The sequence below is a fragment of the Palaemon carinicauda genome, chromosome 44, assembly GCF_036898095.1.
Source record: "Palaemon carinicauda isolate YSFRI2023 chromosome 44, ASM3689809v2, whole genome shotgun sequence".
NCBI classification, from domain to species: domain Eukaryota; kingdom Metazoa; phylum Arthropoda; class Malacostraca; order Decapoda; family Palaemonidae; genus Palaemon; species Palaemon carinicauda.
The window spans coordinates 37,062,494-37,084,993 of NC_090768.1; the positions used below are offsets into that span (position 1 = coordinate 37,062,494).

General features: G+C 31.7%; 1 protein-coding gene across 4 annotated transcripts in view; it reads left to right on the top strand.

The window, feature by feature from the left end:
- LOC137634129 (N-fatty-acyl-amino acid synthase/hydrolase PM20D1-like) overlaps window positions 1-22,500 on the top strand; it is an 80,341-nt gene that overhangs the window by 48,372 nt on the left and 9,469 nt on the right. For 3 of the 4 annotated variants that reach the window (XM_068366362.1, XM_068366361.1, XM_068366363.1), the window contains exons 8-12: window positions 9,480-9,675; window positions 10,679-10,819; window positions 12,536-12,652; window positions 13,099-13,219; window positions 17,876-18,314. In XM_068366362.1, coding sequence (XP_068222463.1) covers window positions 9,480-9,675; window positions 10,679-10,819; window positions 12,536-12,652; window positions 13,099-13,219; window positions 17,876-18,306 — 1,006 coding nt within the window. In that variant the 3' untranslated portion in view covers window positions 18,307-18,314. Of the gene's footprint in view, window positions 1-9,479; window positions 9,676-10,678; window positions 10,820-12,535; window positions 12,653-13,098; window positions 13,220-17,875; window positions 18,315-20,093; window positions 20,380-22,500 lie in introns of all 4 variants that reach the window. The other variant, XM_068366364.1, reaches the window with a different exon arrangement.

Here is a 22,500-nt window from a genome sequence, read left to right on the forward strand (position 1 = left end):
TTTATAAAAATCATCCTCTTTTATTTTCAATTTTATAAAAATCATCCTCTTTTATTTTCAATTTGATAAAAATCATCCTCTTTTATTTTCAATTTTATAAAAATCATCCTCTTTTATTTTCAATTTTATAGAAATCCTCCTCTTTTATTTTCAATTTTATAAAAATCATCCTCTTTTATTTTCAATTTTATAAAAATCATCCTCTTTTATTTTCAATTTTATAAAAATCCTCCCCTTTTATTTTCAATTTTATAAAAATCATCCTCTTTTATTTTCAATTTTATAAAAATCATCCTCTTTTATTTTCAATATTATAAAAATCATCCTCTTTTATTTTCAATTTTATAAAAATCATCCTCTTTTATTTTCAATTTTATAAAAATCATCCTCTTTTATTTTCAATTTTATAAAAATCATCCTCTTTTATTTTCAATTTTATTAAAATCATCCTCTTTTATTTTCAATTTTATAAAAATCATCCTCTTTTATTTTCAATTTTATAAAAATCATCCTCTTTTATTTTCAATTTTATAAAAATCATCCTCTTTTATTTTCAATTTGATAAAAATCATCCTCTTTTATTTTCAATTTGATAAAAATCATCCTCTTTTATTTTCAATTTTATAAAAATCATCCTCTTTTACTTTCAATTTTATAGAAATCCTCCTCTTTTATTTTCAATTTTATAAAAATCATCCTCTTTTATTTTCAATTTTATAAAAATCCTCCCCTTTTATTTTCAATTTTATAAAAATCATCCTCTTTTATTTTCAATTTTATAAAAATCCTCCCCTTTTATTTTCAATTTTATAAAAATCATCCTCTTTTATTTTCAATTTTATAAAAATCATCCTCTTTTATTTTCAATATTATAAAAATCATCCTCTTTTATTTTCAATTTTATAAAAATCATCCTCTTTTATTTTCAATTTTATAAAAATCATCCTCGTTTATTTTCAATTTTATAAAAATCATCCTCTTTTATTTTCAATTTTATAAAAATCATCCTCGTTTATTTTCAATTTTATAAAAATCATCCTCTTTTATTTTCAATTTTATAAAAATCCTCCCCTTTTATTTTCAATTTTATAAAAATCATCCTCTTTTATTTTCAATTTTATAAAAATCATCCTCTTTTATTTTCAATATTATAAAAATCATCCTCTTTTATTTTCAATTTTATAAAAATCATCCTCTTTTATTTTCAATTTTATAAAAATCATCCTCTTTTATTTTCAATTTTATAAAAATCCTCCCCTTTTATTTTCAATTTTATAAAAATCATCCTCTTTTATTTTCAATTTTATAGAAATCCTCCTCTTTTATTTTCAATTTTATAAAAATCATCCTCTTTTATTTTCAATTTTATAAAAATCATCCTCTTTTATTTTCAATATTATAAAAATCATCCTCTTTTATTTTCAATTTTATAAAAATCATCCTCTTTTATTTTCAATTTTATAAAAATCATCCTCGTTTATTTTCAATTTTATAAAAATCATCCTCTTTTATTTTCAATTTTATAAAAATCATCCTCTTTTATTTTCAATTTGATAAAAATCATCCTCTTTTATTTTCAATTTGATAAAAATCATCCTCTTTTATTTTCAATTTTATAAAAATCCTCCCCTTTTATTTTCAATTTTATAAAAATCATCCTCTTTTATTTTCAATTCTATAAAAATCATCCTCTTTTATTTTCAATTTTATAAAAATCATCCTCTTTTATTTTCAATTTTATAAAAATCATCCTCTTTTATTTTCAATTTTATAAAAATCATCCTCTTTTATTTTCAATTTTATAAAAATCATCCTCTTTTATTTTCAATTTTATAAAAATCATCCTCTTTTATTTTCAATTTGATAAAAATCATCCTCTTTTATTTTCAATTTGATAAAAATCATCCTCTTTTATTTTCAATTTTATAAAAATCATCCTCTTTTATTTTCAATTTTATAGAAATCCTCCTCTTTTATTTTCAATTTTATAAAAATCATCCTCTTTTATTTTCAATTTTATAAAAATCATCCTCTTTTATTTTCAATTTTATAAAAATCATCCTCTTTTATTTTCAATTTTATAAAAATCCTCCCCTTTTATTTTCAATTTTATAAAAATCATCCTCTTTTATTTTCAATTTTATAAAAATCATCCTCTTTTATTTTCAATTTTATAAAAATCATCCTCTTTTATTTTCAATTTTATAAAAATCATCCTCTTTTATTTTCAATATTATAAAAATCATCCTCTTTTATTTTCAATTTTATAAAAATCATCCTCTTTTATTTTCAATTTTATAAAAATCATCCTCGTTTATTTTCAATTTTATAAAAATCATCCTCGTTTATTTTCAATTTTATAAAAATCATCCTCTTTTATTTTCAATTTTATAAAAATCATCCTCTTTTATTTTCAATTTTATAAAAATCCTCCCCTTTTATTTTTAATTTTATAAAAATCATCCTCTTTTATTTTCAATTTTATAGAAATCCTCCTCTTTTATTTTCAATTTTATAAAAATCCTCCCCTTTTATTTTCAATTTTATAAAAATCATCCTCGTTTATTTTCAATATTATAAAAATCATCCTCTTTTATTTTCAATTTTATAAAAATCATCCTCTTTTATTTTCAATTTTATAAAAATCATCCTCGTTTATTTTCAATTTTATAAAAATCCTCCTCTTTTATTTTCAATTTTATAAAAATCATCCTCTTTTATTTTCAATTTTATAAAAATCCTCCCCTTTTATTTTCAATTTTATAAAAATCCTCCCCTTTTATTTTCAATTTTATAAAAATCATCCTCTTTTATTTTCAATTTTATAAAAATCATCCTCTTTTATTTTCAATATTATAAAAATCATCCTCTTTTATTTTCAATTTTATAAAAATCATCCTCTTTTATTTTCAATTTTATAAAAATCATCCTCTTTTATTTTCAATTTTATAAAAATCATCCTCTTTTATTTTCAATTTTATTAAAATCATCCTCTTTTATTTTCAATTTTATAAAAATCATCCTCTTTTATTTTCAATTTTATAAAAATCATCCTCTTTTATTTTCAATTTTATAAAAATCCTCCCCTTTTATTTTCAATTTTATAGAAATCCTCCTCTTTTATTTTCAATTTTATAAAAATCCTCCCCTTTTATTTTCAATTTTATAAAAATCATCCTCTTTTATTTTCAATTTTATAAAAATCATCCTCTTTTATTTTCAATTTTATAAAAATCATCCTCTTTTATTTTCAATTTTATAAAAATCCTCCCCTTTTATTTTCAATTTTATAAAAATCATCCTCTTTTATTTTCAATTTTATAGAAATCCTCCTCTTTTATTTTCAATTTTATAAAAATCCTCCCCTTTTATTTTCAATTTTATAAAAATCATCCTCTTTTATTTTCAATTTTATAAAAATCATCCTCTTTTATTTTCAATTTTATAAAAATCATCCTCTTTTATTTTCAATTTTATAAAAATCATCCTCTTTTATTTTCAATATTATAAAAATCATCCTCTTTTATTTTCAATTTTATAAAAATCATCCTCTTTTATTTTCAATTTTATAAAAATCATCCTCGTTTATTTTCAATTTTATAAAAATCATCCTCGTTTATTTTCAATTTTATAAAAATCATCCTCTTTTATTTTCAATTTTATAAAAATCATCCTCTTTTATTTTCAATTTTATAAAAATCATCCTCTTTTATTTTCAATTTTATTAAAATCTCTGCTCTATCTTTCATCGTTTTCCAAACTTCTAACCGCTTTTTGAGTGTATATCCAAATATTTGGGTATTTTAATACATCATCATCATCATCATCATCTTCATCTTCATCTTCATCTTCATCATCATCATCATCATCATCATCATATCCTTCTACGCCTGTTGAAGAAAAGGGCCACGATTAGAATTTCGACAGTCGTCCTTATCTTGAGGCCTTTAAATCAATACTTCTCCATTTATCATCTCCCACATAACGCTTCATAGTCCTCAGCCATGTAGGCCTTGGTCTTCCAATTCTTCTAGTGTCTTGTGGATCCCAGTAAAACGTTTGGTGAACTAATGTCTAATAAAAAAAATATAACAAATTCACCTTTTTTCGTTTCTTCACTTCCAGTATTCCCACTTCACTTATGTAAAGGAAATAGGTTAAGCAATCACTTCCTTCATTCAAAACTGTGCTTCCATAGGAATTTCAAGTCAAACCTCTCAATGTTTTTATTATTATTATCATTATTAGTAGTAGTAGTATTTGGTAAGCTACATACAACCCTAGTTGGAAAAGCAGGATGCTATAAGCCCAGGGGCTCCAACAGGGATAATATCGCAGTGAGGAAAGCAAACAAGAGAAAAAATGAAATATTTTAAGAACAGTAACAATATTGAAATAAATATTTCCTATATAAACTATAAAAATTTTTACATAAGAGGAAGAGAAATAAGATAGAATAATGTGCCCGAGTGTACCCTCAAGCAAGAGAAAACCTTCATTAACAGTGTTATAAATCAACATTACACCATTCACATGACAAATTTATTTATCTTTCTGGTTATTACTCTTATTACCGTAAGAGTGTTCACATTAACTCAATTTTCTCTGCATGCAAGTATTTTCAACCTCCTTTGCTAGTCTTTGCAGTTTATGCTATCCTTTATCAGTATTGGATCAACTACAATCATGGCCATTCCACACTCGTTTGGGACTCATTTTTCTTTCTGACTTCTCCTACCACTTCATCCATAAGGACATCAGAGAACGATAAATAAGAACAGCTTAAGTATAGCAAATATGGCGTGTTTATCAAGTGTTTCTTGTGATAAAGTCCTGTGAAAAGTTTGAAGGTGAAGAGAAAAAGTTGTATGCTAATAGAATCGTAGTAGCAAAGTGGTGATTATTAACCTTTCACCCCCAATGGACGTACTGGTACGTTCTTGCAAAACACTGTTATTTATCTATTTTTGATAGCTTTATGAGAAACTTCAGGCATTTTACAAAAGATTGAGACCAACCTGACCTCTCTATGACAGAAATTAAGGCTGTTAGAGCAATTAAAAAAAAAAGATATAGCAAAATGGGCTGGAAAGTTCAACATACTTTGGGGGTAAAAGGGTTAATGTTATATGGTGTAGTATATTGGTGAATTTAGATTTTGATATGTAAATGAATCATGTTTTAGAATATGTATTTTGGAAAGTGGCTAATTTGGGTGCGAAAGTGAGGGATGTCGTGTCTCAGTGACTGTCAATCTGCTCCTACCGCACACCGTCGCGAGTATACCAAGAAGCATCGTGTCCCTGAATTCTAACCATCTCCCTTACCATATTTCCCTTTATAAACTGTAATGATTATTCCTTTCATCCGTATCTTTGGGTCATTACCTCATTCGTGCATACCTTACAACGCCTGATCAGCCACTGAGTCGTACTGTCACTACTGTATTATAGCATCACACTGTGAATATCCATTCTTCACCTCCTGAAGTATCAACGCTTCTCAAATACTCAATAGTCACAACGTCAAGCATTCTCAAATTAGTTGTATTTTTTCCCATAGAGGATTTGCCTCCAGAGATAACTATTCCTCTCTTTTACTGCTAGGGTAGAAGAGACTCTTTAGCTATGGTAAGCAGCTCTTCTAGGAGAAGGACACTCCAAAATCAAACCATTGTTCTCTAGTCTTGGGTAGTGCTATAGCCTCTGTACCATGGTTTTCCACTGTCTTGGGTTAGAGTTCTCTTGCTTGAGGGTATACTCGGGCAGACTATTCTATCTTTTTTTATTTTTCTTCCGCTTTTTTTTAAAGTTTTTATAGTTTATATAGGAGATAATTATTTTAATGTTGTTACTCTTCTTAAAATATTCTATTTTCCTTTTTTCCTTTCCTCACTGGGCTATGTTCCCTGTTGGAGCCTCTGGGCTTATAGCATTCTGCTTTTCCAACTCGGGTTGTAGCTTAGCTAATAATGATAATAATAATAATAATAATAATAATAATAATAATAATAATAATGATAATAATAATAATAATAATAATAGTATTTTATGATGAGGTTGCTAGCCATAACCAATTTCCTCTCCAACTTGTGATCCACCACAGTTGACTAACCACTAGATTATTAGTTCGCTGCTGAGATTTATACTGGCTTAATGAATTTGTCCGAAAAGAAACCTCAAGTAATTCTCCTTTGGATATTAATTGTAATTCTTGTGTCGTATGGTAGACTAAGTTTTATATATATATACACACACACACACACACACACACACACACATATATATATATATATATATATATATATATATATATATATATATATATATATATATATATATATATATATATATATATATATATATATATATATATGCTTTTTAAGTGCGAGTGGAAACTCCATTAGCGTCTGAAACTGACTTATTGATTTCCTGAAGCTAATTTTTTCATAACTATTCTCTGACCTGGGATCAACTGTCCTACTTACCCTCATACAGGAAGAAAAATCTCCTGAGCCTTAATTGAAATTTTATCCATGTGTCGGGGGGAGGGGGGATTCGTAGTGGCTGATACTTGTCCAGTTTTATTTATTTTATAACGATTGAAATTGTTTACCTTAGAAACACTGTTTAAATGTTAAGAATTATGCTAAGCTTATTAGGAATCAAATAAGAAGATCGAGTGAATTTATGCTCTTATAACACAGATTTCTCTCTCTCTCTCTCTCTCTCTCTCTCTCTCTCTCTCTCTCTCTGGTGAAACAACGGCGTCGGTATCCGTTAGTTTTACTGTCTCCTTCTTAATCTCATTTATTTCCCCGCTCTGATTGATTGATTCACCGATTGTTTCAACAACCCTCTCTCGAGTCTCGCCATCGAACAGTCTGATCGCCGTACCCACATGATGAATGTCAGTATACGCTAGGTTACATCCTTTGATAATTCTACGAACCACGTCACAACTGGTTATTTTCTCATATATACGTCAAATAGCTTTTGACCTGACATGTTTCCGAAGTATTTCGTGTAGCTATCTGTATTGATTCTGGCTGCACTAACCTAATTCAAATCAAACTAGCCTCCTGGCTAGTATTGTGGTAACGTGTTTGCATAGCATTCGCATGGCAAGAGATCGATCCCCGCGCGGGACCGTGAGTTTAAGCTGTTTAGTGGGGAGGCTACTGCTGTGGTAGGGCTTGCCTGGCTGACGTTCTGAGGAGCATCTATTCTGAAGGAACCGGAACTGAAACCAGTCATCTTTAACCGTTAACTTCACCTGAACTTACTTGACTTAACCCCAGGTGTCCCTATGTAACTTTGATCAGGTAATGCGGTTTTCATGAAATACGTCCTGGTAACGTGGCTCTTATGAAATACTTCCTGGTAACGTGGTTTTCATGAAATTTATCCTCGTAACGTGGCTCTCATGAAATACTTCCTAGTAACGTGGCTGTCATGAAATACTTCCTGGTAACGTGGTTTTCATGAAATTTTTCCTCGTAACGTGGCTCTCATGAAATACTTCCCAATAACGTGGCTTTCATGAAATACTTCCTGGTAACGTGGTTTTCATGAAATTTATCCTCGTAACGTGGCTCTCATGAAATACTTCCCAGTAACGTGGCTTTCATGAAATACTTCCTGGTAACGTGGTTTTCATGAAATTTATCCTCGTAACGTGGCTCTCATGAAATACTTCCTAGTAACGTGGCTGTCATGAAATACTTCCTGGTAACGTGGTTTTCATGAAATTTTTCCTCGTAACGTGGCTCTCATGAAATACTTCCCAATAACGTGGCTTTCATGAAATACTTCCTGGTAACGTGGTTTTCATGAAATTTATCCTCGTAACGTGGCTCTCATGAAATACTTCCCAGTAACGTGGCTTTCATGAAATACTTCCTGGTAACGTGGTTTTCATGAAATTTATCCTCGTAACGTGGCTCTCATGAAATACTTCCTAGTAACGTCGATTTAATGAAATACTTCCCAGTAACGTGGTTTCATGAAATACGTCTTGGTAACGTGGTTTTCATGAAATACTTCCTAGTAACGTCGATTTAATGAAATACTTCCTGGTAACGTGGTTTTCATGAAATACGTCCTGGTAACGTGGTTTTCATGAAATACTTCCTAGTAACGTCTATTTAATGAAATACTTCCCAGTAAAGTGGTTTCATGAAATACGTCTTGGTAACGTGGTTTTCATAAAATACGTCCTGGTAACGTGGTTTTCATGAAATACGTTCTGGTAATGTGGTTTTCATGAAATACTTCCTAGTAACGTGGCTGTCATGAAATACTTCCTAGTAACGTGACTGTCATGAAATACGTCCTGGTAACGTGGTTTTCATGAAATACGTCCTGGTAACGTGGTTTTCATGAAATACTTCCTAGTAACGTGGCTGTCATGAAATACTTCCTAGTAACGTCAATTTAATGAAATACTTCCCAGTAACGTGGCTTTCATGAAATACTTCCCAGTAACGTGGCTTTCATGAAATACTTCCTGGTAACGTGGTTTTCATGAAATACTTCCTAGTAACGTCGATTTAATGAAATACTTCCCAGTAACGTGGTTTCATGAAATACGTCTTGGTAACATGGTTTTCATGAAATACGTCCTGGTAACGTGGCTTTCATGAAATACGTCCTGGTAACGTGGTTTTCATGAAATACGTCCTGGTAACGTGGTTTTCATGAAATACTTCCTAGTAACGTGGCTGTCATGAAATACTTCCTAGTAACGTCAATTTAATGAAATACTTCCCAGTAACGTGGTTTCATGAAATACGTCTTGGTAACGTGGTTTTCATGAAATACGTCCTGGTAACGTGGTTTTCATGAAATATATCCTGGTAACGTGGTTTTCATGAAATACTTCCCAGTAACGTGGTTTTCATGAAATATATCCTGGTAACGTGGTTTTCATGAAATACTTCCCAGTAACGTGGTTTTCATGAAATATATCCTGGTAACGTGGCTTTCATGAAATACTTCCTAGTAACGGGGCTTTCATGAAATACTTCCTAGTAACGTCAATTTAATGAAATACTTCCTAATAACGTAGCTTTCATGAAATACTTCCTAGTAACGTGGCTTTCTTGAAATAATTCCTAGTAACGTGGCTTTCTTGAAATACTTCCTAGTAACGTGGCTGTCATGAAATACTTCCTAGTAACGTCAATTTAATGAAATACTTCCCAGTAACGTGGTTTTCATGAAATACTTCCCAGTAACGTGGCTTTCATGAAATACTCCCTAGTAACGTGGTTTTCATGAAATATATCCTGGTTACGTGGTTTCATGAAATACGTCCTGGTAACGTGGTTTTCATGAAATATATCCTGGTTACGTGGTTTCATGGAATACTTCCTATTAACGTGGCTTTCATGAAATACGTCCTGGTAAAGTACAGCCTCTATGAGATCTCACTGTACAACTGTTAGAGTAACCTCTCCCTTTTCTCTGCTTTTACAGAATTGGGGTGACAGAGAAGGGTTGGATGAGTGTCCTCTTGGAGACGGAGGGCGAGGGTGGTCACTCCTCGATGCCCCCAATGGAGCAGGTCGCTCCTCGTTTAGGGAAGGCTATATATAATCTAGAACAGTATCCCCAGCCATCCATGTTCGGGACAGGACCGGAGGCAGAGATGTTCGATTACTTGGCGTCGTCAGTAAGTTAATTAGTGATATATTTGATTATTATACAGTAATTAGTAGTTGGTGAGTGATATTTTGAAATGACTAGTCTAATAAGGTCCCTTCGAGAGCATTATTCAAGGAGGCTCCCTCTGTGATACAATTATAAGAATGGAATGTAATATCCGTTTTTGTAATATAATCATATAATTACAGAATTTATAATTTTGATATAAAAGGATTTATGATTTCACATTTCCCTGCGCTACCGATTGTAAGTCTCGTTAATGATTTGTTTACAGTCGCAAGTTCAAGGGAGATTGTAATATCACTTCATTATGTACCACTTCTGTACCTTCACTTATTACCCTTCTCTTAGCCGCTTGTGTCTAAAATATATTTTGTTTAGAGATTTATGTTTTTTTTTCTTTTATCAATTAGTCCAAATGTATTTCAGTTAAAACTTGACATTACAGTATTTCTGTTTTCTTTTCGTTCGATATGAGTATTCTAATCCGTAGAACTTTGTTCATAGAGTTGATGCCCAATATGATGGGCGGTCATTCTGGATAATAACAGTGCCAACAATTTTAATATTGCCACTTATATAGTGACAAGAGGGCCATATATATGCTTTGGAGGACATGAAGGCAACAAAGAAAATGGATTGGGTTTTCTTAATAAAAATCTTGCAGGTAACAAAAGAATTTTGTAGTATTAGTGATAAAATTGCAGGATTGGTTATTAAAATAAATAAGAAGTATAAACTGAAGATCATTCAAACATATGAACCAATAAGATCCCATACAGTTTTCTTAATAAACATCTTGCAGGTAACAAAAGAATTTTGTAGTATTAGTGATAAAATTGCAGGATTGATTATCAAAATAAATAAGAAGTATAAAGTGATCATTCAAACATATGCTCCAATAACATCCCATACAGAGAAATTAGTCTTCAGACGGCTCGAGAAATTCGCCAGTATATAAATAATAAGAGATCCACATTCCATCCTCTTATCGATCACTTCTCCCTCAGGCGTCGTGGCCCTACAAGATGCTGTACGCCAACGTGTGGCTGTTCAAGCCCCTTCTGGAGATGGTGATGTCCCAAGTTCGGAACACCAACGCCTTTGTTCGCACCACCACTGCTGTCACCATGGTCAAAGTTGGTGTCAAGGTAAGGGGACTCGGGGAATTCGATTCTCTTTTTCTCTGCTGATTTTCCATTTGCTCTAATTAGTTTCCTGGACTAAATTCATTTCTGTTGAGAAGTCTATTAACATTTGATGTTATTTGAATTCATTCTCCCACCCATTACTCTCTATGCAGTGCTTATTTGTTCCTCTCTATTTATGTCTTCCACTGTCTTGGGTTAGAGTTCTCTTGCTTGAGGGTACACTCGGGCACACTATTCTGTCTTATTTCCCTTCCTCTTGTTTTGTTAAAAATTTTATTATTTATATAGGAAATATTTATTTGAATGTTACTTTTCTTAAAATATTTTATTTTTCCATGTTTTCTTTCCTCATTGGGCTATTTTCAGTGTTGGAGCCCCGGGGCTTGTAGCATCCTGCTTTTCCATCTAGAGTTGTAGCTTAGCAAGTAATGATAATAATAATAATAATGAAAAAAAAAATAATAATTATAATAATAATAATAATAATAATAAAGAAACTTATATTGAAAGTATTCTGTGTGCTATTTAATTATTGTCACTGTACCTTGCTTCTCCCATTCAGGAGCGGCCTTTAAACCTGTAATGTCATTTGAACTTCACTCACTGTGTGCATGTGTGCTTATTTTTATATGCTTAGCCATCAGTTTTATTCCCCTATTTCCTTTCCTCATCGGGGTATTTTCTCTGTTGTAGCCCTTGGGCTTATAGCTTCTTGCTTTTCCAACTAGGGTTGCAGCTTGGTTTGTAATAATAATAATAATAATAATAATAATAATAATAATAATAATAATAATAATAATAATAATAATAAGTGTTTATTTTCTGAGTTTCATATTTATTCACTTCTCTTTATATCTTGGTATTTTATATCTGAATATGCATTATTATGCATTTAATTCTTGTTTTACTTGAATTTACTTGCTCTTGTAAGTGTTTTGTCTTTCTTTCTTAAACTCGTATGTACTTTTTCAGTGTCTCATGCTATTATTATAATCATATCTTTACGTATGTAAACGAAAACATAAATTTACAGACGAATACAAAAATGTAGTGTTGCGACTTAATAGAAGAATCTAGCAGAATCAGGTATAAACTCTTAGAATAATGAAAGATTATTTAATTCATACACACACACGCACGTACACATACTTTTATATATATATATATATATATATATATATATATATATATATATATATTTATATATATATATATATATATATATATATATATATATATATGTATATATATGTGTGTGTATATATATGCACATATAATATACATATTTATGTAAACACACACACACACACACACATATATATATATATATATATATATATATATATATATATATATATATATATATATATATATACATATATATATATATATATATATATATATATATGTGCAATAAGAGAACAAGTATGACTCTCTCTTTCTCTCTCTCTCTCTCTCTCTCTCTCTCTCTCTCTCTCTCTCTCTCTCTCTCTCTCTCTCTCTCTCTCTCTCTCTCAAGATGATAAATTTTGCAATAAAACTTATAGATGAACTTCATGATATATTGTAACATTTACAGTCTATTTATGAGTTAGGGGAGGAGAAGAAGTGGGAAAAAAGAGGTTTTAACGTTATTTTTTTATCAAGTGACCTCCACTTCTCAACAACTCTAATTTTCACTATTATATTGTAAAAAAAATCTCCTTCCTTCTTCAGGAGAACGTCGTGCCGACTTCTGGGTCCGCCTTGGTCAACCATCGTGTGCATCCGGGACAAAGCTTGGATGACGTTCTTCGGCACGACATCAACGTTATCAATGACCCCAAGGTCAAGGTGGGTACGCCCAATACGCCCACGTTCTTTTCTTATTATCAATATCGTGTATTGTATGATTTCAAGTTCATTTAAAGTTTGTTAAGCGGTTTTATTTTGTGCATAAAATTTTCTTTGGTTTTGAAAGAAACTTCCAAAATTGTTTTCAAGTCGTAATTGATATTATTCAATTGTATTGGTGATTCCTGAACCATAAGAACTCTCTCTCTCTCTCTCTCTCTCTCTCTCTCTCTCTCTCTCTCTCCTCTCTCTCTCTCTCTCTCTCTCTCTCTCTCTCTCTCTTTTTGGAAGTGTCTTTATTATATGCCTAAAATGATCTTATGTTTTGAAAGAACATCCAAAATTGTTTTCAAGTAGCAATTACTGTTGTTCAACCCACTAAGAACTTGAAACTTATTTTTTGCTAAGTTATTGAACCTATAGATACATATATTTTCATAAATTAGGTCAAGGTTCAGAGGCAGAGGGAAGCCCACCCCGTCTCCCCCTATGGGCCAAAGGTTCCAGGATGGAGGTTAATCGTATCCGCCACAAAACATCTCTATCCAACTTCGGTAGCTGCACCAGGTTAGTTCAGAAACCGACTCTTGTTTATTCTAAATTCCCTATTCATCTATTTCTACCTTGATAAATTATCGATTGCAACCCCTGTCTTGTCAATTAGGATATTTGATATTTGGGGGCTGGGTTTTACCAAAATGGATTTTTACCCTGAGCTGTTTTTTCTGGTCCTGCCACTCATTGAAAAACACAGCACTCTGCAATTTCCAAAAGATTCGTTTGTCTTATGCATAGATTAGGTATTTAGAAAATCTTATAGCGTAGTCCAATTCCATGTTATCGTAGTGATTCGAAAACAAAAAAATTCTTCAACTCCTTGAAAGACTTTGCTGTCGAGAATCACACCTAAAAAATTAAGTCATACAAAGTTAAAGAAACATTATCAATGCTGAGATCGAAATGTTGAGGAACCACGTTCCTTGACCTACTTACAATCATACTTTGAGTTTTGTTAGGATTCAACTTCATACCCCATAATTTTCACCATGCACTGATTTTAGCTAGATCTCTATTAAGGGATTCGGCAATCCCAAGACTAGAGAACAAAGATTCGTATTGTCCTTCTCTTAGAAGAGCTGCTTATCATAGCTAAAGAGTCTTCTCTACCCTTACCAAGAGGAGAGTAGCCACTGAACAATCGCAGTGCAGTAGCTATCCCCTTGAGCAAAGAAGAAGCTTTGTAATTTCTCAAATTCACCACCTGATCATTTTTTAGTTTAGCATAATTTATACATTTTGCTTGAAGAGAGTTGCATTTCATGGTGGTATGATTTCCTTCAAATTTTCCACAGACTTTACCATCAATCTTAAATTTGGTTTTCCATACCATTGACAGTAGAAGCAGGTGATCTCGTAGTACTTATCATGTATAATGTACGTGCCCCATCGTAACATAGTCCTGTCTCCATTTTCATGAATAGACTTTTGAATTTCAGGATCACATTTCAGCATGAAGTGGGCAGTCAAACTCGGTGGATGTTTCTTAATAAACAGACTTATCATCTTGACATTTTGAATCGATTGCAAATAAGGCTTTTTCTCATTTAAAGAATTTACTACATCGTCTTCATCACTGTTCACATTGTATACAATTAATTTTGGTATTAGCTTTCCAATTTTCTTTATTTGTGTCTGTAATAACATTTCCAATTGAAGAAAATCTTATATCAATAAATGATATATCTTTTGGAGTTTTTCCAACGTCCTTTTTTCTCTGTGTGGATCTTAAACCAATGAATTATTTTCTTTAACTTTGTCAGTATAAGCCATTGTCTCATTTCTTGGATCTGTCATCTTTTTAGCGTTAACTTAGTTTATTCCTAACTTTTTTTTTCTATTGGCGAATTTCTCTGTGAAAGATCTACTGTTAGTTCAATCCCCTGAGTAGAATTCGCTGACTCGACAGTAATTTTCTCAATATATACATTCCAGAGAAGTATTAACTATACTTATCAGCGATAGAGTAGAGCACTTTTAAAATTGTTAAAACTGTGAAAGTATGTGTAATAGAAGTTTGAAATAAGGTTTACGAAAGTAAAGTGTTTGACGGTAAACAATATCTTTAATACATGGGATGTTGATTGTATGAAAGAGCAATCACGGAATTACTGAAGCAACAAGTGGCATGATTCCTGCTTATGGTAAGAAAGTAGAATTACGTGCGTGGTCGTGTGTGTGTCTTTTGAACACACACACACACATATATATATATATACATACATACATATATATATATATATATATATATATATATATATATATGTATGTATATATATATATTATATATATATGTATATATTTATAAACATATATATATATATATATATATATATATATATATATATATATATATATACATTTGTGTGTGTATATATATTATATATATATATATGTATATATTTATAGACATATATATATATATATACATTTGTGTATATATATATATATATATATACTGTATATACACATACACATACATACATAGTTTAATCAGTTACCTTTTGTTCTACTGAATGAACACACTGTAAATTACCTTAGATGTCTGAAAACATAAACAGTCGCTTTTCTGAAGCGTAATTGCATCAGGCTACATTAAACATGAAGTAAGTCCAATCACTCGGAAATGATATACACAAACGATTGACTCCAGAAATATATTACTCGGAATTGGGCATCGGGCTCATTTTGATTGTGATACCATTATAATTAGTTATCAATTGCCGAATCGAGTACCGAGAATGTAGATTTTTTTTTTTTTTTTTTTTTGCTTCCTGGTCACAATTTTACTCGTAGAATAATGAAACTTGCAGGGATTAACTATTATGCAAAAAGCTGGAAACTATTAAATTTTGGAAGGTCAAGGTCAAGGTCAAGGAAAATCTCCAATTAACTTGATCAGCCATAAGTTTGGACATCGTTGTCACAGAAACTTCATACTTGGTTCATATTTGAGTTTATGAAAATCCACGCTAATTAATACATGTTAAGGTCAAAGATCAAGGACGAGAAATAAGCTGCGTTGACGGAGGTCTGCGCTCTACTAAGTGCCCCTCTAGTTTTAACTGGAATGAACTTTTGTCTGTCCAGATAACTTTTTCATATAATGAATTATTGTATATAGTTTTTATAGTTTCTGAATATGTTAGGATAAATTAAAAGTTCGCGATTTTGTGCCCAATCTTGTGCAAAGTAAGATCCCCAAAAGTTAAACAAGGGGAGAACACAAGAATATAATTAATGCAAATGATAAGTAATATTTAGAAATAACATAAAGTTAACAAATTGGAAAATTAAAACAAAAACTTGCTTAAATGTACCATTGGGTAAGAACATAACATCAGTGTTAAGGTAATGTTTATACTTATATTTGTAGATAGACAACATATCCTAATTGAAATTCTTAATCCATATATCAACTTTCTTGTAATTCTCATTTTTTTTTTATTATATTCAGTCATGGAATTATATTAATATTCATCTTTTTCTGGGGACCACATATTTTAATTGAAATTCTTAATCCATATATCATAGAATTTTCTTGTAATTCTCAAACAAACATTTTTTATTATATTCAATCATGGAATTATATTAATATTCATCTGTCATATATTAATGACAAGCCTTGCTAAATTCTTCCAGGTCTTCGCGAAAATGTCTTACATTTCCTAACAGTTATTTCTTTAGTATTTCAGAAACGTATTTTTATTTAATTGCAACTGTTCGATGAAGCTGCTATGCGGGTAATATATCTATTTTATCACATTGCTATTTGATTAAATGTTTAATCCATTGATTGATTTGTTTTATTCAATTTGGCATCTCAAAGACTGCGGTCATCGCCACTGAAATATATTTTTTAGTTTTTAATTAATTGGATTATAATTACACAAATAGAAATAATTTCTTCAGTTTCAGAGATACATATCCAGTCATACATTATATCTAATAATTAAATTTACGTTTGAATTAGTTCATATTTGTCTTTTTTTTTTTATATTACAGGCTTTTTTTGTCTCATCATTTTACAGTTTTTTTTTGTCTCGTGATATTACAGGGTTTTTTTTGTCTCATCATTTTACAGTTTTTTTTTTTTTGTTTTTTTTTTTTTGTCTCGTGATATTACAGGGTTTTTTTTCTCATCATTTTACAGTTTTTTCTTTTTTTTTTGTCTCGTCATATTGCAAGTTATTTTTTTTTTTTGTCTCGTCATATTTCAGGTTTATTTTTTGTCCCAATATATTACAGTGTTTTTTGGTCTCGTCATATTATAGGTTTGATCTATTGTTTGTCTCGTCATGTTACAAGTTTGTTATTTTGTTTGTCTCGTCATATTACAGGTTTTTGTTTGTCTCGTCATATTACAGGTTTGTCTTTTGTTTGTCTTGTCATGTTACAGGTTTGCTTTTTGTTTGTCTTGGCGCAAAGGGCCTCGGTTAGATTTACAGGTTTAGTTTTTCGTCTCGTCATATTACAGGTCTGCTTTTTGTTTGTCTCGTCATATTACAGGTTTGTCTTTTGTTTGTCTTGTCATGTTACAGGTTTGCTTTTTGTTTGTCTTGACGCAAAGGGCCTCTGTTAGATTTACATGTTTATTTTTGTTTGTCTCGTCATATTATAGGTTAGTCTTTTGTTTGCCTCGTCACATTACAGGTTTGCTTTTTGTTTGTCTTGACGCAAAGGGCCTCGCTTAGATTTACAGGTTTATTTTTTTTGTCTCGCCATATTACAGGTTTGTTTCTTTTATTTGTCTCGTCATATTACAGGTTTGTCTTTTGTTAGTCTTGTCACATTACAGGTTTGCTTTTTGTTTGTCTTGACGCAAAGGGCCTCTGTTAGATTTACAGGTTATTTTTGTCTCGTCATATTAAAGGTTTACTTTTTGTTTGTCTCATCATATTACAGATTTGCTTTTTGTTTGTCTCGTCATATTACAGGTTAGCTTTTAGTTTGTCTTGACGCAATGGGCCTATAGGTTTATTTTTTTGTCTCGTCATATTACAGGTTTGTCTTTTGTTTGTCTCGTCACATTACAGGTTTTCTTTTTGTTTGTCTCGTCACATTACAGGTTAGCTTTTAGTTTATCTTGACGCAAAGGGCCTATAGGTTTATTTTTTGTCTCGTCATATTACAGGGTTGTCTTTTGTTTGTCTCGTCACATTACAGGCATACTAATCGCAAACACGGACACCCGCCATTACCTGAACCTAACGAACGGGATCTATCGCTTCTACCCGGTGCTTCTGACCGCGGACGAGATCGACAGAATCCACGGAAATGACGAAAGGCTCTCCGTCGACAACATGAACAAGGCCGTTCGCTTCTACCACCGGGTGATGGCGACGGCTGATCTGGAGGCCTACACCACCTCCACATCCACCACTACCACCACTACCACTACCACCACTACCACTACCACCTCCACCTCCACCTCCACCTCAACCACCTCCTCCTCCATTGTGGTCCTGGATCACTCGCCGGAAGTCGATTTGGTCAATTCGACGGATGTAGTGGTAGATATTTCGACAGATGTCTCGGTGGATAATTCGACAGATATCTCGTCACAGAATTCAACATTGGAGGAATTCGACGTTTAACCTTGAAGGTCTTAGATTTTTTAGTTACAGACGAATTTGAACTCTCTCTCTCTCTCTCTCTCTCTCTCTCTCTCTCTCTCTCTCTCTCTCTCTCTCTCTCTCTCTCTCTCTCTCTCTCTCTCTCTATTGACGATTGATCAAGGATTACTCTTGTTATGATGTTTTTACCTTTTTTTATAGTAGCAACTTAATTATTAATTTATACGAAATCTTCTCAAGTCAGTCAAAGTTATGCAATGACACATTATTATTATTATTACTTGCTAAGTTACAACTCTAGTTGGAAAAGCAGAATGCTATAAGCTCAGGGGCTCCAAAAGGAAAAATAGCCCATTGAGGAAAGAAAACAAGGAAAAATTAAATATTTTAAGAAGAGTAACAACATAAAAATAAACATCTATATAAACTATGAAAACTTCAACAAAACAAGAGAAAGAGAAATAAGATAGAACAGTGTGCCTGAGTGTACCCTCAAGCAAAAGAACTCTAACCCAAAAATTACTTTCTATGGAACAGAAAGAAAGACAATCATGAAAGAATAATCCTTGATGGTCACTATCACCTTTCAGAAAATAACCAAGATCTTTTACTCCTGTAGATTGATCAGCTGTTGTTCAAGCATGTTTGGTGTGATTCCTTTGCACTAATCGGGGAAATTGGTATTCTATGTCTTTCGCTTATTGATGTTATTAATGTAATGCATGTTTATTATGTGTGATATTTAGAGAAACGACTACAGTGTAAGTTGGTGTTATAGAACTGCATGATAAATTATTCCTTCTTATTCAAATCAATATATAAATTTATAGATGTGGAATGAAATGCCATTAAAAGTGATCTAGATTTTCAGAGAACATTTTGCCATTTTCATCTAAACAAGAAAGGTAGTGTGCTCAAAACATGCTGTTTGTGACTTTCTACAGTATATTAAAAATTCATATGGAATGTTTAATATCAAATTCTCTCTCTCTCTCTCTCTCTCCTCTCTCTCTCTCTCTCTCTCTCTCTCTCTCTCTCTCTCTCTCTCTCTCTCTCTCTATATATATATATATATATATATATATATATATATATGTATATATATGTATACATATATATATATATATATACATATACTGTATAGATATATATGTATATATATATATGTATATATATGTATATATATATAAATAAACACAAAGATTTCTTGGAAAATATGTATAACCTACCTAGCATCTCACTTGAAGTTACATTTTCAGCAGTTCTTTCAGATTTAATGATATTAGAAGTTGAATAGCTATTTTTCTTCCAGAGTCATTTTCATTTCTCACACATTCTATTTTTCAGTTTCATATTAACCGGAATTAAACAGATGATTGAACCAAAGGAAACTGAGCGTACCCACACTGCTATTTTTTAAAGTCAGATTTCACCGTAATAAACAATGCATCTTCTTCAGTGTTCAGTGTAGCATTCTAGATAACTTTCCTAGTGCTGCTTATTAGGACGACCAGCGCTTTTACGTTTTTTGTATATTTATCAATCTTAATTCAATGTAGTTGATGTTATTTTTTCCAATTTTTATCTCCTTTACACAGGTATGAGCACTAACTGTTCAAGTTTGCTAAAGGGTCATATGCAAAGACATACACACTACGTCCATCACATACTCGACTACAGATTTATATTTGTCTTCCTAACTACCACTACCTTCTTTTTCCCTCTAATTTCTTCACCAGTCAGCCATGACACCCCAAAACAGATCGTCCTCGACAGCTAACCTTCTTTTCCCCTGATTCCAACTCCAGGGATGCTGATTGGCAACACAGACACAGAGCACTATCTGAATCTAACTTCTTGCATCTACCGCTTCGCACCTCACGTCTTAACCCCAGACCTGTTGAATACGTTCCACGGAGCGGACGAGAGGGTATCGGTGACGTCTCTGAGAATCGCTGTCAGGTGGTACCATCGTCTCATGGCCACGGCGGACACAGATGTCCCGCCTATTAGAGAGTCGAAACCTGGACACAAGTCCGGGGAATTTTGATCCCGTTGGAGAGATGGCATCTTGTTTTGTTAAAAGGAGTAAAGGTAACACACGTGGCTGCATTTATTAGAGGAATCAAGAGGGAGTTTGTTGGGGGTTTTCAACCTCCCTCATTTATTAGATACCCTTAAATTATTTAGGTATCTGCCAGTTATCTAATTGTCCTCTCCCCCAACCCCAGCCCCAATTTAGCTGATATCAGATCACTTAACCTGACACAGAATAAAGTAACGGTTACGAATTACGAGTTATTTCGAATTATTAAGATACTCTAAATTCATTTGAATAATTTTGATATGTTGTTCTCTGACCACTAACATCCTAATCAGTGTATCTTGTAAAGAGAAGCGAAACAGAAGTCACTTTATAGTATATTCCATGGGAAACCTCCAAGCCTCAAGGAACCTTTCGGAGACCCTGGTTGGGAACTCTTAGCCAGAGAATATAGAATTTGCTGGACGATTTGTCCTTTTGCCCCTGTATTTGTGGCTTGTACTTAGACTAGGCCAACACAGGTGGCGATTCAACAGGTATGGGCTGGAGTTTCAGTTTAAAATGCATTGATACCAATGAGGCCAATCCTATCAGAGTCTTCAGCTCTATCTGGGCGGTCTTATGGGAATTGCATTTTAAGTTTCAACTTCCTTTAATGTCTGATCATGCCGAATCACCGCTTGTGTTGGAGTGGGATTAGCTCGCAGTTTTAATCTTCTCAAATGAAAGGCAGTTTTAATCTCAAATGAAACGCAGTTTTAATCTTCTCAAATGAAACGCAGTTTTAATCTTCTCAAATGAAACGCAGTTTTAATCTTCTCAAATGAAACGCAGTTTTAATCTTCTCAAATGAAACACCTCTTAGGTTATCTATTTTTAAGTAGAATATTGGACCTGGATTCTTAGGTTATCCATTTATAAGTAGAATATTGGACCTGGATTCTTAGGTTATCCATTTATAAGTAGAATATTGGACCTGGATTCTTAGGTTATCCATTTATAAGTAGAATATTGGACCTGGATTCTTAGGTTATCCATTTATAAGTAGAATATTGGACCTGGATTCTTAGGTTATCCATTTATAAGTAGAATATTGGACCTGGATTCTTAGGTTATCCATTTATAAGTAGAATATTGGACCTGGATTCTTAGGTTGTTCATTTATAAGTAGAATATTGGACCTGGATTCTTAGATTATCCATTTTTAAGTAGAATATTGGACCTGGATTCTTAGGTTGTCCATTTATAAGTAGAATATTGGACCTGGATTCTTAGGTTATCCATTTATAAGTAGAATATTGGACCTGGATTTTTAGGTTATCCATTTTAAGTAGAATATTGGACCTGGATTCTTAGGTTATCCATTTATAAGTAGAATATTGGACCTGGATTCTTAGGTTATCCATTTATAAGTAGAATATTGGACCTGGATTCTTAGGTTATCCATTTATAAGTAGAATATTGGACCTGGATTCTTAGGTTATCCATTTATAAGTAAAATATTGGATCTGGATTCTTAGGTTATCCATTTATAAGTAGAATATTGGACCTGGATTTTTAGGTTACCCATTTTAAGTAGAATATTGGACCTGGATTCTTAGGTTATCCATTTATAAGTAGAATATTGGACCTGGATTCTTAGGTTATCCATTTTAAGTAGAATATTGGACCTGGATTCTTAGGTTATCCATTTATAAGTAGAATATTGGACCTGGATTCTTAGGTTATCCATTTATAAGTGGAATATTGGACCTGGACTCTTAGATTATCCATTTTTAAGTAGAATATTGGACCTGGGTTTTTAGGTTATCCATTTATAAGTACAATATTGGACCTGGATTCTTAGGTTATCCATTTATAAGTAGAATATTGGACCTGGATTCTTAGGTTATCCATTTATAAATAGAATATTGGACCTGGATTCTTAGGTTCTCCATTTATAAGTAGAATATTGGACCTGGATTCTTAGGTTATCCATTTATAAGTAGAATATTGGACCTGGATTGTTAGGTTATCCATTTACAAGTAGAATATTGGACCTGGATTCTTAGGTTATCCATTTATAAGTAGAATATTGGACCTTGATTCTTAGGTTATCCATTTACAAGTAGAATATTGGACCTGGATTCTTAGGTTATCCATTTACAAGTAGAATATTGGACGTGGATTCT